Here is a 19,443-nt window from a genome sequence, read left to right as displayed (position 1 = left end):
AAGGATATTTACGTGAAAAATGTGATTTTTTTTTAATATTGACGAAATCACATATCACTTAATTCAGGTATTCAATCGAGATTTCCTTATAGTTAAAGACGCCGAGACGGGTAGTTTGAGATTTTTCGCTGGTCTTTATCCAACCAAATCCGTCAATTCAAAATAATAGCATTAGAATTGTCAAGCCTTGACGAAATAGCGGAGGAGAGAATTAGTCGTGCTTTTTGTGGTGGCGGCGGCGGCGGCGTCTACAGTTTGTTAAAGTTTGTGATTTGGTCAATTCACGTAGAAAGTACCAATATGCAGTTGTGTAAGCTTTGATACAGTTGCATCGTCACATGTTATAGTGTAAATATCAAATTACATTCAGACGGAACATATATCTGTCACCGGATTATCGATGACCCAAAAATGACTTCTACATTCCAGTTATTGCACTATATAATTATGAAGGAACATGCAAGTACCAACTTAAAAAAAAATATTTGAACTGTACATCTTTCTGAAATTCTTAAAAAAGTAATATCTTAAACATAATTGAATACAATAGTAATTGATAGGTTTTGAAAAATGAAAACATACAAAACACTTGTAATTTTTGGGGCCCTTTATAGCTTGCTGTTCGGTGTGAGCCATTGCTCCGTGTTGAAGACCGTACTTTGACCTATAATGGTTTACTTTTATAAATTTTGACTTGGATGGAGAGTTGTCTCATTGGCACTCATACCACATCTTCTTATATCTATAAAATCTGTCATTTCCGTGTAGTCACACATTGATCAAGCCTACTGATGCAAATTAAAACGAAGGTCTGGATGGCGGTCTTTCATTTTTGTTGATAGGTTTTTTTCCGTAATCTTTATGTGTTTTGCCAATCATTCTCTATTCTTTAACACCCATTATTCTCTCTTGTTTATTTTTTGGCCTATCCGTCTTAGTTCTATATTTTTTTTACCTATTTTTCTGTACTAATGGTCCATTATTCTCTGTTCTGTTAATCCCATCTAGACCCTCTACAATGTACATTTAGTTAAAGGATGTGTTCAACATAAAATAAATACACCTAATATATTTACCGTTTACGTGTTTTGTGTATTAAATGTTTGAAACAGCTACTATCTGGTTTTTTGATACGTTAACTTTAATTCTGTGATACCAATTAATGAGATGGCTAATTAACAGCTCAGAGGGCAAAGGTAATTCGCGAATGACCGATTTATAGTGTTTGTTGTTTTTTGTTTTTTTTTTACTAAGTTTTTGTGTATTTATTTATTTATTCGTTTTTTGAATCGATGTTGAATACCTGTGAAGACTTTACATTAGGATAGGAGGGATAACTCTTTTTCAACTTATGACATCTTCATACATGTACCATGCAACTTCGTCATTTTCAAGACATCGTTCTATTAACTTTGCTGTTATTTTTTAAAATGGCATCAGTCTGCTTAACGAAAGAAACACATCTTCCTAAACTCATTCTTATTTCTATGGATGGCTTTAGGTACAATTATCTAGACCAGCTTCCTCTCGATAAGATAACTAATTTCACTTACCTTATTAAAAATGGTGTGAAAGCCAAGTTTATCAAAAACGTATTTCCAACTGTTACATACCCGAATCACATGACGATAGCTACTGGTCTCTATCCTGAAAGTCATGGTGTTGTAGACAATGTCTTCTGGGATCCATACTTAGAAGATAAATTTGACATAGCAAATTTTAGACAAAACTTTGAATCAAAATGGTTCGACAACGGGGGTGAACCTATATGGGTCACCAATCAGAAGGCAGGATCGCGAAGGGACAGCGGTGTAATATGGTGGCCAACTGGCGTTGCAGAAATTAAATCATACATGCCAAGGGTAATGCCAGCAGATGAATTCAATGAAACCGATTCAGACTGGACTGTAAGAGTTGATACTTTAGTCAAATGGTTAACAAACGACAAAGGAAATATCCGACCAATAAATTTAGGAATATTGCATTTTTCTGATCCTGATCTCACTGCGCATAAATATGGTCCAGATAATGCCGATGGTACTATCACTGATGAAGTACAACAAAAAATCTTTAAACTTGATGATACATTGGGATATCTTAAGCAAAAACTGGTGGAATCACATCTTTGGAAGGACATGAATTTGATAGTAACAGCTGACCATGGACATACGAATCTCCTTTCCCTGAAGGATGGTCAAATTAATTTAGATCATTATAACATAGATCCAAAGTTGTATACAACAGTAAGCGGTGTCCACAATGTATTTAGTTTGGAACCAACTGAAGGTAATTAAGTTCATGTTTTAAGACGACAGCTCTTAATTTTCTATTACCAAATACATGTATTCCTTATTGTTTCTCTTGTACTTATGATAAGAACAATAAGGTTTAATTTTCTCGGAAGAAGAGCTTTCTATTAAGAAGTTAAAGTAATTGAAAACAAAAATAAGGGAGAACTACAAAAAAAAAATTATATTGAGTATCAATTCATGAAACAAAATCAGAATCCGCAGAACAGCTTAACAACAGCCATTATATGTTGTGTAAATTAAAAATATGTACTATCTATCCAAGCAATCTCTCTTTCAATCTATATCTATCAATTTTAGCTGTATTTATTATTCCGCTCTTAAATTGATTATTTGATGGTTGTATATTTAACTTTGCCTTTGTATTACATTATTCCTTGCAGCAATTTCAAAATTGTGCATATCATTTTAGAATTATTATGTCCATGTTTTCAAATAAAGAAACTATAAAACAATCACTACACGCACTTAAAAAAAAAGAGAAAAATATGACGAACAGAACTTTTATTGCTGGTCTTCTTCTCAAAGTAACAGTGACGCCTTCCACATGAACAAAAAATAGCTAACGACGACACCAAGCCCCGGTTTCAGCAAAATTGTTTGCTAGATGTCAACCACGCTGTTATTGTTTTGAAGAACATATAAACAAATTGTAAATAATACCTGGCAAAGAAATCTAAAAAATACTGTCATATATTGCCTGACAATCGCACTAAAAAATAGTCGGAATTATTCTGACCATTTCAGAGTCCATACATCTTTCTAATTGTATTCTTGTATTTATATATAGTGTTTTATGTACAGGTACAGGCATAGATAAACTATACAGGGATTTAAGTGCAATACCAAAGATATATGTCTACAGAAAATGTGATAAATATATGAGTCGGTTACATTACTGCAATAACAGAAGGATAATGGAGTTCGTCTTGGAAGCGGAAGAGGGGCATTTTATCGGAAACACTAATAGCTTAAGTCTGATTAAAAATATTTCTAGTAAGTAAGAACAATTTTCAACTTTCATATTGCCCGAGTTTTTGCGCCTGAAACGCAAAATGACACCATTTCAAAGAAAAAAGTGGTTTTCTATAGATAGTGTAGTAAGCATCCAAATTATTCAAAAAAATAAAGAAAAGTGTCTCCCTTTTTGGTGTACATTTTGTATAAGCAAATAAACAAAAGAGGAGAGTTTGCATGAAAAGGAATTCTGGTTTATTTCGTATGAAATAACAAACAAAAACATAAAATAAGTATGGCTAAATGAAATTGGCTATGCATGCTTTAACATTGCAAATATAAGGGTTGAAATAATTTGTCCATGGAAAAAGTCCAAGTGTTTATACAATTTACATAAGCAAATTAAACTTTAATTTATAGTTTGACAGAACACAAGTATGAGTGGAATCCGTGTTTTCCTCATTATAGACAATATTACACAAAAGCATATATTAGAGATTATATCGTCAAGCTACTTTTCTTCTTTTTTTCAACTTTATCTTGTTTGAATCAACGGAAAATGAAATTTGTTTAATCGTACTGTTGTGTTAACATTTCATTTATTCAATAAACTATTTACTCCATTGCAAATATAGAAGCAAACGAAAAACTATGATCCTTTATTCTGCAAATAGAAGACATGGCAATACAAACTAACACAAAATCATTTCTTCAAATGAGATAAAAGAAAAAATCGTCCCATTAAACCCAATAACAAGCGCTGCGTAGAAACAGGAGCAATTATGACCTACTAATTTCACCTGTGAACTGAAAACATGAAAAAAAATAAAAGATAATTATACTTTTAAACACAAATTGAATATTACAATTGTAACCATTACATGCTTTTATTCTTAGAAGGCTCACATGGCTACGATCAAAATAAAGTACCAAACATGAGACCATTTTTCATTGGCTTTGGACAAGCTTTTAAGAAAGGACTTGTGTCAGAGCCATTTGATTCGGTTGATATTTATCCACTTATGTGTCAGATTCTTGGAATACAGCCGGCTCCAAATAATGGATCTTTAGATAATGTGCGCCATCTCTTAGTCCAACGACTTTCATCCCAGGCGGACCAATTCCAGTTAACAATTATAATATGTAAGTTAGATTTTAATTTAAACTTAATTTGTGTCTACCATTTACTGCAGCAAGGTATCAAATAGAGTGGGTTTTTTTAGGGAGCTACCATTTGATTTTTATAAGGGGGAGGGGCGGGGGGCTAGGATGAAATATTGTGTCCTGCATTTTTTTTTTAGTTGTAATCTCGGTCCTGCTTTTTTATTTTTCACTTTATTCGGTCCCGCCTTTTTTTTAAATTTATTTTTTAGTTTATCCTGACTTTTTATACATAATTTGTCATCCTGCCTTTTTTTTGCCAAGTTGCTCATCCTGCCTTTTTTTTACTCAAAACTTCTGTCCTGCCTTTTTTTTCAAATTTCATTATAGCCCCCAATAAAAATCAAATGGTAGCTCCCTTACAGTTGGAAATATAGTTTACCTTTCACTAAAGAAAAAAACAAAACACAAATCACACAGCCTTTAAAAACAAAAAGGAAACTTACTTATATTGCTTTATTAACAAACCTGCTGCTATAGAAACAGCCTTCAAGAAAAAAAACCAAATAAACAATTAAACAAAACAGGGGGAATTTAATTAGTGTAAGATATTGATGCAATAAAGACAAAAATGTAGCCAATGCCCACACTACTAATTTATAAAAACCAATTAAAGATTGTATCATTTTTAATTTTAAAAAACCCGTATCATGCCAACAACTTGTTTTAGAATAAATGTGTTTATATCTGATGCAAATACCCTATGAGTGAATCAATATTAATTCCAAAATATGCTGTCTTTAATGACCTGACAAAAGTATCGTAACTATATGTCCCTTCTGAATAATTCTGCTGAAAGGTTTTGTTTATTCATCAACCACAAATATATTTCAAATTACTTAAATACAAATACTAATTCATTCTAATCTTTTTTTTAGCTCACCTGACCTGAAAGGTCAAGTGAGCTTTTCTCATCACTTTGCGTCCATCGTCCGTCGTCCTGCGTCCGTCGTCCGTCGTCCGTCGTCCGTAAACTTTTACAAAAATCTTCTCCTCTGAAACTACTGGGCCAAATTTAACCAAACTTGGCCACAATCATCATTGGGGTATCTAGTTTTAAAAATGTGTGGCGTGACCTGGTCAACCAACCAAGATGGCCGCCACGGCTAAAAATAGAACATAGGGGTAAAATGCAGTTTTTAGCTTATAACTCAAAAACCAAAGCATTAAGAGCAAATCTGACATGGGGTAAAATTGTTCATCAGGTCAAGATCTATCTGCCCTGAAATTTTCAGATGAATCGGACAACCCGTTATTGGGTTGCTGCCCCTGAATTGGTAATTTTAAGGAAATTTTGCTGTTTTTGGTTATTATCTTGAATATTATTATAGATAGAGATAAACTGTAAACAGCAATAATGTTCAGCAAAGTAAGATTAACAAATAAGTCAACATGACTGAAATGGTCAGTTGACCCCTTTAGGAGTTATTGCCCTTTATAGTCAATTTTTAACCATTTTTCGTAAATCTAAGTTATCTTTTACAAAAATCTTCTCCTCTGAAACAACTGGGCCAAACTAAACCAAACTTGGCCACAATCATCATTGGGGTATCTAGTTTAAAAAATGTGTGGCGTGACCCGGCCAACCAACCAAGATGGCGGCCACAGCTAAAAATAAAACATAGGGGTAAAATGCAGTTTTGGCTTATAACTCAAAAACCAAAGCATTTAGAGCAAATCTGACATGAAGTAAAATTGTTTATCAGGTCAAGATCTATCTGCCCTGAAATTTTCAGATGAATCGAACAACCTGTTGTTGGGTTGCTGCCCCTGAATTGGTAATTTTAAGGAAATTTTGCTGTTTTTGGTTATTATCTTGAATATTATTATAGATAGAGATAAACTGTAAACAGCAATAATGTTCAGCAAAGTAAGATTAACAAATAAGTCAACATGACTGAAATGGTCAGTTGACCCCTTTAGGAGTTATTGCCCTTTATAGTCAATTTTTAACAATTTTTCGTAAATCTTAGTAATCTTTTACAAAAATCTTCTCCTCTGAAACTACGTGGCCAAATTAAACCAAACTTGGCCACAATCATCATTTGGTTATCTAGTTTTAAAAATGTGTGGCGTGACCTGGTCAACCTACCAAGATGGCCGCCACGGCTAAAAATAGAACATAGGGGTAAAATTCAGTTTTTGGCTTTTAACTCAAAAACCAAAGCATTTAAAGCAAATCTGACATGAAGTAAAATTGTTTATCAGGTCAAGATCTATCTGCCCTGAAATTTTCAGATGAATCGGACAACCCGTTGTTGGGTTGCTGCCTTTGAATTGGTAATTTTAAGGTAATTTTGCTGTTTTTGGTTATTATCTTGAATATTATTATAGATAGAGATAAACTGTAAAAAACAATAAATGTCGGCAAAGTAAGATCTACAAATAAGTCAACATGACCGAAATTGTCAGTTGACCCCTTTAGGAGTTATTGCCCTTTATAGTCAATTTTTAACCATTTTTTCGTAAATCTTAGTAATCTTTTACAAAAATCTTCTCCTCTGAAACTACTGGGCCAAGTTAATTATAGATAGAGATAATTGTAAGCAGGAAAAATGTTCAGTAAATTAAGATGTACAAACACATCACCATCACCAAAACACAATTTTGTCATGAATCCATCTGCGTCCTTTATTTAATATTCACATAGACCAAGGTGAGCGACACAGGCTCTTTAGAGCCTCTAGTTTTTTTAACATTTTGAGATCTTGTCATATATAATGATGCACATGTGTGTAAAATAAATATTTGGTAAACCTTGGATCATATATTTTTATACACAAAAGTACATGGGAAATGCCTATTTAATGTAAACTATGAATTTGAAATGGTAATATCATCATAGCGACCTCATCTTTTTGCACTATAGTTTATTCAGCTTTTTCATTTATTAATAAAATTGACATATTTGTTTAGCTCACCTGACTTGAAAGGTCAAGTGAGCTTTTCTCATCACTTTGCGTCCGTCGTCCTGCGTCCGTCGTCCGTCGTCCGTAAACTTTTACAAAAATCTTCTTCTCTGAAACTACATGGCCAAATTTGACCAAACTTGGCCACAATCATCATTGGGGTATCTAGTTTAAAAAATGTGTCCGGTGACCCCTGAATTGGTAATTTTAAGGAAATTTTGCCGTTTTTGGTTATTATCTTGAATATTATTATAGATAGAGATAAACTGTGTACAGCAATAATGTTCAGCAAAGTAAGATCTACAAATAAATCACTTGACCAAAATGGTCAGTTGACCCCTTAAGGAGTTATTGCCCTTTATAGTCAATTTTTAACCATTTTTCGTAAATTTTTGTAATCTTTTACAAAAATCTTCTTCTCTGAAACTACTAAGACAAATTTAACCAAACTTGTCCACAATCATCATTAGGGTATCTAGTTTAAAAAATGTGTCCGATGACCCCGCCCGCGAACCAAGATGGCCGACATGGCTAAAAAATAGTACATAGGGAAAAATGCAGTTTTTGGCTTATATCTCTGAAACCAAAGCATTTAGAGCAAATCTGACAGGATAAAATTGTTCATTAGGTCAAGATCTATCTGCCCTGAAATTTTCAGACCAATCAGGCAACCTGTTGTTGGGTTGCTGCCCCTGAACTGGTAATTTTAAGAAAAGTTTGCAGCTTTTGGTTAATATCTAATATATTATTATAGATAGAGATAAACTGTACACAACAATAATGTACAGCAAAGTTAGATCTACAAATAAGTCAACATGACCAAAATTGTCAATTGACCCCTTAAGGAGTTATTGCCCTTTATAGTCAATTTTTTACAATTTTCATAAATTTTGTAAATCTTTGTAAATTTTTACAAAATATTTTCCACTGTAACTACCGGGCCAAGTTCATTATAGATAGAGATAATAGTAAGGAGCAATAATGTTCAGTAAAGTAAGATCTACAAACACATCACCATCACCAAAACACAATTTTGTCATGAATCCATCTGTGTCCTTTGTTTAATATGCACATAGACCAAGGTGAGCGACACAGGCTCTTTAGAGCCTCTAGTTTTATTATATGGCGAGTAGAATTAATGATTATTTAATTGAAATGTTTTCACATTAAAAACCATTCTATTGAGATTGTTTCTTTACACCCAATTTACAATAACCTTGACAAATCTCACTACTAGGTATATGTAAGGGATTATCATTCTTTCACAAACTTAGAATATTGTAAAGTGCTCAAGGCTCAAATGATCTCTTGATTGGTTGTTTTCAAGAATTAGTTTCATTGTCATTGCAATGTTTATAATTGATGCATGACTTCCTTTTTCGGCATTTCATTTATGGATTAGTTTTAGTGATGTACGGACTTTCTTATAATTTGGGAAATATAAAAAAAAAAATAAGTTATAGACATTAGGTCACACAACAGTACAAAGAAAAATTAGGAATTGTATATGTTTCCTGATTGTGAGTATGACTGTAAATCATGTAATATTTTAGTGAGGAATTATCCTTTGTTTATTTACAGTTTAAATCAATAAATACTTTCGAGTTACAACTAATTTTATTTCACAGGCAATATTTTGGTTCAATAATAAAATACTATTTCATTCAGTCAGGGGAATGTTCAAATAAAATGCCTTTAAAAGTATTAAACATATTCAAAATTTAAATTAAATTCCCGTTTTTTTTTATTTTATCGGAATATTGGAAATAACTATTCTTCACAACCACTGGTCCAGTAATCAGAATTTAAGAAAACTAAAGATTGAGGTTATTTTTTATTTAAAACTTTTTTTTGTTTTTTTTTTTTTGCATTGCTTTGATATTATTCATTTTTTTTAGTAATTTGAAGTTATTAATATTTTCATAATGAAATTAAAGGTACCAATTTTGCTGCACCAGTAAATTTCAACTTATTTTGATTTTTTTTGTTTGTTTCACAATTCAACTTTTAGTCAGTTTCAATCACTGTGTGATAAATCATGTTTATCATGTGACATATGGCGGGTAGTTGAGTTTTTCTAGGAGAGCCAAAATGTGAAAAAAATTGTGAAAATATGCCTCCAAAAGGTGTTAAACGAACTAATACTAGTGATATAAGTATACAAAATGAGTCTGGAAACCAAGAAACAAAGAAGCCATCAAAAAAGAAAAGTAAACAGAAGAATAAAAACGATTCTCAAAATGACAACAAAGGTGAAATTACAGGTGACAATATAAGTGTAAACAAACCATTCAAAACACCTATTGAACAGTCACGTTACGGTGGAGTAAACGCAAATGTAAATATGAGCCAGCCAAATCTTTCACAAGATGCAAGCCTTTTTTATACACAAATCCCATGTCTTAATCCTATGTTCCAGACACAAAACCAACAGTTATGCTCAAGCCCGAACCCCGGAATGTACCCACCACCCATACAGAATATATCACCCTTTACCCAACATACAACTTTACAACAGCGCCCAATTTGGATCGATGAACTTTTTCAGAGAATGGACAAAATGGATACAAAACTAAATAAACTTGACCAAATCGACTCGTTTGTTTCTTCCTTAAACGCAAAAGTTGTAAGATTAGAGCAAGGTGCGAAATCGTTAGACGATCGCTTGGACCAAGTAGAGAGGAGAACCCAGTTGATGAGCAACGCTCACGATACACAAAACAAGAATTTTTCCGATTTAAAAACAGAGTTAGATAAAATATCAAAACAGTTAAAAAGTAATAACTCTAATGTACCCAAAGTTGATCAAAATATTATATCATCTCTCAATGATATGGAAAGGGATAATGATAGACTACAGAACGAGTTGATTGAAGTTCAAATGAAATCAATGTGTAACAATCTTATTTTCTATAACATTCTTGAAACCACAGATGAAAACTGTTCTGAAACAATCAACGCGTTTTGTCATGAAAAACTTGGAATCGGAAATTCTGTTAGATTACATATTACAGATGCATACCGTCTGGGCAAAAAGGGTGAACAGATTAGACCTATTCTTGTAAAATTTGCTTCATTTGATAGTCGAGATCTGGTGAAAAAAAGTGCTAAAATTTTGAAAGGATCTAATTACGGAATTTCAGAGCAGTTGCCAGTAGAGATCCAAAAACGCAGAAAAGAAAAACTACCGACACTGAAGCGACTACGCGATGAAAATGTTAAAGCATATTTTGTGAGGGATAAAATTTATGTTGGAGGAAAAGAATACGTTCCATAGGATTCGTTCAGAGAACAATTTGAAAACTTGAAATGTTTGTGCTGGAATGTTCATGGACTCAACTCGATATATAATGACAACGATTTTTTGAATTTAGTAAACAGCTATGATGTTCTTTTTATTTGTGAAACTTGGTAAAATGATAATAACATAGTGGAAATAGATGGTTTTGTAAATATATCTTGCATTAATCGTAGCACTAATATAGGTACAAGAAATGAAGGTGGTATTGCCATTTATTGTAGACATTTTTTATGTAGTGGTATCTCGGTAGAAAGAAAATTGCACTGTGGTATTGTCCTTATCAAATTGAATAAACAATTTTTCACCATTGCCAATGATATATATATATGCTTTTCCTACATTCCACACGAAAAATCTAAGTATTATCAGATCTGTGACAACGATTTTCATGAAATTATTGAAAACATTGTTCTTGAATATAATGAGAGGGGATCAGTATTTGTATGTGGGGATCTGAATAGTCGAGTAGGTGAACTTAGTGATGTTTTGTGTGATGATAATTTAGATAAATATGTCGAGAGCGTTGAGCATGTAGAAAACCCCCATATTTCTAGTAGACGTTCCATGGACACATTTGTGAACTCTTTTGGTCGTAAACTTATACAACTTTGCTATAATACTTGACTTACTGTCGCTAATGGTAGACTTGGGGACGATTTAGATGGAAAGTTTACCTTTTGTACAAGTAGAGGACGAAGCGTGAACGATTACTTACTGGTATCGCCGATCGACTATAAACTAATTAGTTACTTTAATGTGCTGCAATTTAATGAATTCTCCGATCATTCGCCATTAATTTTTCAACTTAATTTCTCAAACAATCGTCCACAGAACAAATTTCCAAAACTACACAAGTATATAAAATGGGATTCTAATAAGAATAATGATTACATGGAAGTTTTACAAACACAGCGTAGTGCGCTGTTCTCATTGGTAGACAACATCTCTTCAAAAAACGATCTGAATACAGCTGTAGGGGAGATCACTCGTATATTATATGACAGTGCTTTTAAAATTTTTGGTCGATCAGTTCTAATTAAAGAAAACAATAGAAATACAGAAAGAAAAAACAATGATTGGTTTGATGAAAAGTGTAAATCAGGGCGTCATATTTTTCACCAAGTCCGAAACTTCTTTTTTCGACACCCAACTGATGTGAATAGACAATCGTATATCGATGCTAGAAACCGATTTAACAAGATAAAACGCCAAGCCCAAGTAAACTATAAACGGCGAATGGGCGTTGAACTTTGTGACATTGCAAAAACTGACCCACGAAAATTCTGGTCCACTATCAGGCCTACGAATAGAACACGATGCACAGTTGAAAATGATGTTATGTTAAAACATTTCGAAAGAATTCTCGGCGAAAATCCACCTGATCTTTGTAATGAAGTATTGAACTTGATAAATAATGATCATTTTGAAAATATAGGCATAGATATCCTAGACTCTGAAATTACTGAAGATGAAATTGTGAATTCGATAAAAAAACTAAAATTGGGCAAAAGCGCGGGAGATGACCAAATTATCAGCGAAATGTTTGCTGCAAGTCCAATATTTTTTGCTCCAATTCTAAATAAACTTTTCAACTATACTTTTGAAAGTGGAATTTTTCCTGATACTTGGGCAGATGGTATTGTTATTGCTGTTCCTAAGAGTGGAGATTTGACCGATCCAAATAACTATCGACCCATTGTTTTAGTGAGCGTCGTATCAAAATTGTTCACGTCTTTTTTGACGACTCGATTACTAGTCTGGTCCGAAGACGAAGATAAACTAATCGACAATCAATTTGGTTTTCGTCCTGGACATTCAACTATTGATGCTATTTTTGTTCTACATGGTATAATTGTACATATTCTACAACAAAAGATGAAACTATACTGCGCTTTCGTTGACTTTCGAAAAGCGTTCGATGAATTAAGCAGGAGAATTTTGATTTATAAATTACTTCGAAATGGAGTCAGCAGTAAATTTGTGGCCATTATTAAATCAATTTATGCGTCTGTGCGTCTCCGAGTAAGATCTGGTGGACTTATATCTGATGCCTTTGACAATTAGTTAGGAGTAAAACAAGGCGAACCTTTATCTCCTTTATTATTCCTCTATTTTGTTAATGATATTATTGAAGATATAACTGTTACAAATAATGAAGATGTAGTGAACCTGAATGGACTTTTAATCTATTTGATACTTTTTGCAGACGATACTGTCTTATTTGCCAAATCTGCCGAACTTCTTCAACAGTTACTTGACAAATTATCCAAATATTGTAGAAAATGGAACATAGAAGTTAACACTGATAAAACTAAAGTAGTTGTGTTCAGAAATGGATGGCAACCTGTAAATAATCGTTTCATATATAATAACCAAGAACTTCAAATCGTAAATTCCTACGTTTACCTTGGAATGTTGCTTCACTTTAACGGGAAATTCTTACACACACAAAAACGACTGTCCCAACAAGGATCAAGAGCTCTCTCGTCACTCTTAAATTGTTTGAATAACATCTACATTTCTACATATCAACAATGTCTTCTTTACGACAGTATGGTTGGATCAGTACTGAACTATTCTTCCGAAATATGGGGTTTTCACCGCGCCAACGACATAGAGATTATTCATAATCGTTTTTGTAGGTTTGTTTTAAAATTAGGTAAACGTGCTCCTATTAGTTTTCTGTGTGGCGAGCTTGGTCATCTACCTATGTATGTTTTAAGAAAACAATTAATCTTAAAGTATTGGTTACGTATTGTTATATATAAACCAGCTTTTGTATATGATGTATATAAAATTTTATATGACGATGCAAATCAAGGTAAAATTAATTGGGCGTCTAATGTGCGTGAATTTTTATTTAGTCTTGGAATGAATCATATTTGGATTGACCAAAATAATATTAATATATCGTTTGATGTTATAAAGACACGCATTAAAGACCAATATCTACAAAAATGGTCAGCAGATATATGTGATTGTGAAAATTTAGTGTATATAGAAGTATAAAGTTTGATTTTTGTCTTGAGACTTATGTAAGCTACATTAATAATGTTCACATTCTTACGAAACTACGAAGTGGTACTTTGAAACTAAATGTTGAAGTTGGTCGCTTCTCTGATATACCAAGAGAAATGCGTTTATGTGTATGTTGTAAAATGCAATGTGTTGAGAATGAATTCCATTTTGTATTGGTATGTCCAGCATATAGGGCAATTAGAATTTTTTTTCTGCCTCGCTATTATTGTTCATGGCCTAATATTTTTAAACTATCTTGTTTGTTGAAAGCTAATTCTAGATCGCTTACAATTAAGCTCTGTAACTATTTAAAGAATGCATGGAAAGCTAGATCGGATATTATTGGTTAGTTATGTTATTATTGTATTGTTCTCTGTTATCAGTCTTTTGTCACATTGTGTATATATTATGTATTGCCATAGCATGTTCTGTATGCTTTTGCAAGTAAATATTCATTCAAATCCTTTCAATCTCAAAATGTGCTTCAGGGCAGTAGTAACTCATTTATAGAAACTCTTTGTTTTGAACTGTAAATAGACCTAAATAATAGGATAATCCCTTACTAAGAACATGATTTACATTCATTCTTCACAATTAAGAGACATCAAGTCCTACCATTTCATTGGTCGAGAGCACTTTGCTATATTCTAACCTTGTTTGTAGTCTGCTCGACTGTCTTCTCCACTACTTGATTGTCTATTATTGTCCTTTGTATCCAAATGATTTCTTTAGAAAAGTATTTAGTAACGCTTCGAATACCGGGAAATTAGTTGGCTTGGCCGTATAAACTCGTCAATGAGTTGATAAGTCATTGTTATATTATAAATAGCCTCTGACTAAATTTTATTTTCTCTAACTGGTTGGGGCATAGTAGTATTCACCTTATGTCAGATTTATAAATAAGCAATCATATGAAGTTCCTTTTCCCTATTATACTTTCAATTGATCTCGGTACCATCGCCCTCCCCCTAAAAAAATTTACATTTTTTTTATATCTTTTTTCTCAATAATGAATAATTTCACAAAAGAATCACATGTACAAATTTAATTGAATTAATTATAAGGATATGTATAATATACTAAGTACAGCAAGTCTTTTTACAAATAACCACATCCACGAACTATAGAAATAGACTTGGACGCTGTAACGTGTTCTAGACCGTCACATACTAGTATAGCCATCTCAGTCAATTGACGTGCATAATTCACATGACTATGCAAATAGTCTCATTACTTTAAAAACATACTTCACATGTATTCAAGTCTGTGTGATATAGAGGTTGATATGATAAATCTTTATGACGGTGTCCCAAAATAAATATAAGGGTATTTTCGGCGAATCTACTGTGGTGAAAGCCAAAATTGTTCATGACAACAGTGTCCCCGGGACGTAAGCAATATTTTCCAAATCAATTTAATTCATATTAAGCATTAGAAAAAAGGTCAACAAGATGAAATCCATTTGAAGATCCACCTAAAATATTGAAATATTCTATCCCAAATGGCACATGAAGGAGGTGTTCCGTGTGGGCGGCATTGGAAGCATATTTGTGTACCTCTATAGCATTTTCCCCTACTGTTGAATTTCCGTAAAGTCTATTTCTAGATGAAAACTCCATATCGATGAAAAGAATATGTTAGTCCATTAATATGAACGTCTGTATACTAGTATCTTTATGCCAAGGTCATATATAAAATAACGTGAAATTATCATATATAGTTTATTATCTATCCGTACACGTCCGTCATTCGTCATTGTCGTCTTTTTTTACATAGTGCTCTTAATGTAGTATCTTTCATGGATCAAAATAACCTTTGTCCTTTCGATTATGGTATACTAATATATTTTCATTTGTGGCATTGTTTCTTTGAAAGACATATATGTAGGACTCGGAGGTGCGACGGGGACCCTGAAGTGCGTTGGTCACGCTTAAGTGCTATGGTCTACGCAGAAATGCGATGGTCCGTACGCTGATGTGCGATGGTCTATTTGACGCATGATTGCTAGTTTAAAATCTACAGACGTGCAATTATCATGAGAAGTAGACTTTTTAACATAATATATAAATTTACATTCATTATTGTCTATGGCTGCCCTTAATTACAGTTGCATACTAAATGCGAGATCATCATCTTTGATTTTCTACATGTGGACATAATTCTGCATTAGCATTTTATCTATATATTGTTTCTCTTATTGTTTTACCGTAATATTGTAATGAAAAGAGTCTGTCTGCGGATCCGTATGTACTAAGAGAATGGCACGCTCCATCGTACGTAAAATAGAACCTTTTGTAGATATCGAAAACAAAAATCACTGCAGAAGGTTAACTTTCCACTATCTACCAATCCTCCCCGTTTCCCGTAGTATTAAAAGTTTATAAGCTCCTTATCAACTTAAAAACCTTAAAAACTGCTTTAAGATACACATTTCCTTCTACATCGACATGAAAAGCATTGCAAATGTAGTTTGTGTAGACAATCGCACTACAGCGTGACCACGATCGCACTCCGGTGTAGCTATCAACAAGATAGCGTAACAATGCCACCATCGCACTTCAGCGTGATCAAAAACGCACTTCAGCGTCAAACCATCGCACCTCAGCATGACTATCGCGGTTCGGAGTACCATCGCGGTTCAGAGTCCTACATATATAAAATAAGGAGAAGTGTTATGATTGCCAATGAGAAAACTGAGGGGACAACCAGTTGCTATTTTTAGGGGAAGGCGGATTTTTTTCTGAGGGAAATTAATTTTCAACTTTGTACGTATACGGTTTAGACGTGCAAACATTACTTTTTACTTTTGTACACCTTTATATTTAATGCATTGTGTTCGGTAAAATGTGCATTTTCATTCTGTTTGGGCGAGGTTATCTGTTTTTAAGTCCTAACCAGGCCAGACTATTAATTTTCACAATTCTGCACCCCTCCTCAGAATATCAAGTGGTCGTCCCCTTACATACAGAGTCGAAATAAAGGTGATTACAGCAATTATAGGTAACCATACGGCTACAAAATTATTAGCAAACCCGATAGCCTGTAGCTTGTAGTCAGTTATTAAAGGCCCCGACATGACAAAATGTGAAACAATTCAAACGAAAAAATCAACGCGAAACAAACATGCCTTCAGAGTTACATGTGATCCATTAGCAAACAAGATTTGGCAACAAAGAGTAATCAAGTAATTGATGAGCTTTATACACCAAACAAACTAATTTCCCGGTATTCGAAGCGTTACTAAATAGTTTTCTGAAGAATTCATTGGGATACAAAGGACAATAATAGATAATCAAGTAGTAGAGAAGACAGTCGAGCAGACTACAAACAAGGCTAGTCGTGAGATTTGTCAAGGTTATTGTAAATTGGGTGTAAATTATTGTATAATCTCGTAACGTTGAAATACAATATACCCATCGGCCCAGTATTAACGATATTAAGATCAGATGCGGACCGGTCGCTGAACTTCACTTTTCGAGGTCTCGCACAAAGGTCTGTTGACAGTTTAGGGCGTCTAATTTTTTCTACACTATTATTTTTGGATAAATGACCCGATAAAACAGTTATTTCGTAGTGCATTTCGTTAAGACAATAAATGAAAATTTAAAAAATCGCACCTGCGCTTTCTCAATGATATCTTTACAGAGTGGTGTTCTACTTTTGAGACAAATCATATCAAAATTATAGAAAATTTCATCAGCTCTAACTCAAGATATATACAATTTATGCTAATGGGGTCTTGAATTCTCAGGTTTGACATCTTCAGACATACTAATTTATAACCTTTTTCAGCTTGACCAAATCACTTCTTTACTTTAAAATGCATGACCCATATTTATTTACAGTGCAATTTCATCCCCCATCTTGCTATTTGAGGCATAAACCATAAAAAAAATTGGAAGGGTTATGAAAAAATAAATGCAAGTAACACATTTTCCACACTAGGGACTAAAAATCAAATGACAATAACTATGCTCCCGGACCAAATGTCCTCATTCCGATCATATAAAACACTCGTCTCAAACTGTATTGATAGACTTCCTAGAGATTTTTCTTCCATTTAATATATTATGTTGACTAATTGCATACACTTTGAACCAACTATTAAATGACTATTTGTTAATTTTGGTTTCAGTCACTAATCATAAGTTTGTTTTTCTATTAATAGTTGTGGTTGTTTTTGCGGTGTTGGTATGTGGCCTTTTCTTCGTAGGTGCTTTGCGACAACACAAGCACCGTAACAGAAAAACAACCGATCTAATCGTTGGACTATCTCCCTTGCTTGCCGATGACAAAGAAGGTGAAGAGAGTAACGAAGAGCTTTTATAGAAACTACGGACAACTGTAACGGAATTATTAATCATGACGTTCAGACGAATAATATGGTGAATTCTGAAGCTGTACAATAAAATAATACTTTTACTTATTACTTTTTTGTTTTACAAAATCAGGATATAAAATAATATAATGACGCGCGGGCTTCATACAAGTTTTCTTCTTTGTTTAAAGTTTTGTTATTTTATGCAGCAGAACGTGTAGAAAATTTGTAGAATTTTATTCAGGAGTTGAAAATATTGTTCCAACTTTTAATTGGAAGAAACTGTTTGAACAAAACCTCAAACTCTACCGATATGTCGATCTTACAAGAGAAAAATCCTCAAACTTTACCGATACGTCGATCTCACAAGAAAAAAAAACTTAAACTCTACCGATATGTCGATCTTACAAGAGAAAAAACTTCAAACTCTACCGATATGTCGATCTTACAAGAGAAAAACCTCAAACTCTACCGATATGTCGATCTGGTCCGAGTACACAGTTATTTCGTAGTGCATTTCTTTTAGACAATAAATGAAAATTAAAAAAATCCCACCTGCGCTTTCTCAATAATATTTTTACAGCGTGTTGTACTACTTTTGGGACAAATTATATCAAAATTATAGAAAACTTCATCGGCTCTAACTCAAAATATGGAAAATTTTATGTTAAGGGGGTCTTCAAATCTTTTGACAGCTTCCGAAGTGCTAATTTTTAACATTTTTCAGCTGGACCAAATCACTCCTTTACTTTAAAATTCATGACCCAAATTTTTTTACAGTGTCATTATACCCCCCTACTTGCTATTTGAGTCATAAAACATGGAGAAATAAATTTGGAAGGGGTATAAAAAAAAATAGCAAGTAACACACTGTCCACACTAGGGACTACATTTGTGGACAACGAAAATCAAAGGACGATAACTGTGTACTCGGACCTAATAGGGTAGAAAAAGTTGACCAATCTTAATGAAACTTGGTATGACCAAAGCTTAATAAATTATAAGACTGCCTACAAAGTTTCATGGCAATAGGATATATATTATAGACAATATGACTAATTCTATATTCAACTTTGCGTGTTAAATGTAGACGTTAAAATTGAAAAATTTCAACTATCAACATTTGGGGCTTAAAAAATTTAAATATTGCAAAAAAATACTTTTGAAATGCCTTAATATATAAAATATTATGTATTAAAAGCAATTGAGTACTCATTTTATTTATCAGACTTATCATAATTATTAAAAAGTCAAATTTATATGAGCCTGTGCCTAAAAATGGAGGTTTTCCAATGAAGGGAGGCCTTACATGAAGATGTAATATTTTCCAGCAATTTTAAATTTGTAAAGCTTTTTGGTTATAAATAATCCTTACATATATATTTAATGTACTTTAAATGGAAAGAAAACTCACAAATAACATATCATATTAGTTTAAAAGGGTCTTAGGCCAAGTAAGACTGAAAATAA

At 33.1% G+C, this 19,443-nt stretch overlaps 1 protein-coding gene across 2 annotated transcripts; it reads left to right on the top strand.

Annotated features, from left to right (window-relative positions):
- Positions 1 to 1,019: 1,019 nt before the first annotated feature.
- Positions 1,020 to 18,081, top strand: LOC127724593 (bis(5'-adenosyl)-triphosphatase enpp4-like). 2 transcript variants are annotated; one of them, XM_052231613.1, is made up of 4 exons: positions 1,020 to 1,196; positions 3,114 to 3,305; positions 4,164 to 4,409; positions 17,824 to 18,081. In XM_052231613.1, the coding sequence occupies exons 1-4, from the start codon at positions 1,163 to 1,165 to the stop codon at positions 17,982 to 17,984; spliced, it is 633 nt and encodes a 210-aa protein (XP_052087573.1). In that variant the 5' UTR covers positions 1,020 to 1,162; the 3' UTR covers positions 17,985 to 18,081. The 2 variants fall into 2 exon arrangements, with proteins under 2 accessions (XP_052087573.1, XP_052087572.1); XM_052231612.1 differs by having other exon boundaries at positions 1,050 to 2,286.
- Positions 18,082 to 19,443: the final 1,362 nt, after the last annotated feature.

Source organism: Mytilus californianus, unplaced genomic scaffold (assembly GCF_021869535.1).
Source record: "Mytilus californianus isolate M0D057914Y unplaced genomic scaffold, xbMytCali1.0.p SCAF_14, whole genome shotgun sequence".
NCBI classification, from domain to species: Eukaryota; Metazoa; Mollusca; class Bivalvia; order Mytilida; family Mytilidae; genus Mytilus; species Mytilus californianus.
The sequence above is the reverse complement of the archived record's forward strand: the minus strand, read 5'-3'. Positions and strand labels throughout refer to the sequence as shown.

Bases quoted from the DNA above. Each gene is read 5' to 3' on its own strand.
- LOC127724593 (XM_052231612.1), top strand. From the start codon at position 1,374: ATGCAACTTCGTCATTTTCAAGACATCGTTCTATTAACTTTGCTGTTA. The intron at 3,306-4,163 runs GTAAGTAAGAAC...TTTTATTCTTAG, and splicing joins TCTGATTAAAAATATTTCTA to AAGGCTCACATGGCTACGAT. The intron at 4,410-17,823 runs GTAAGTTAGATT...TTCTATTAATAG, and splicing joins CCAGTTAACAATTATAATAT to TTGTGGTTGTTTTTGCGGTG.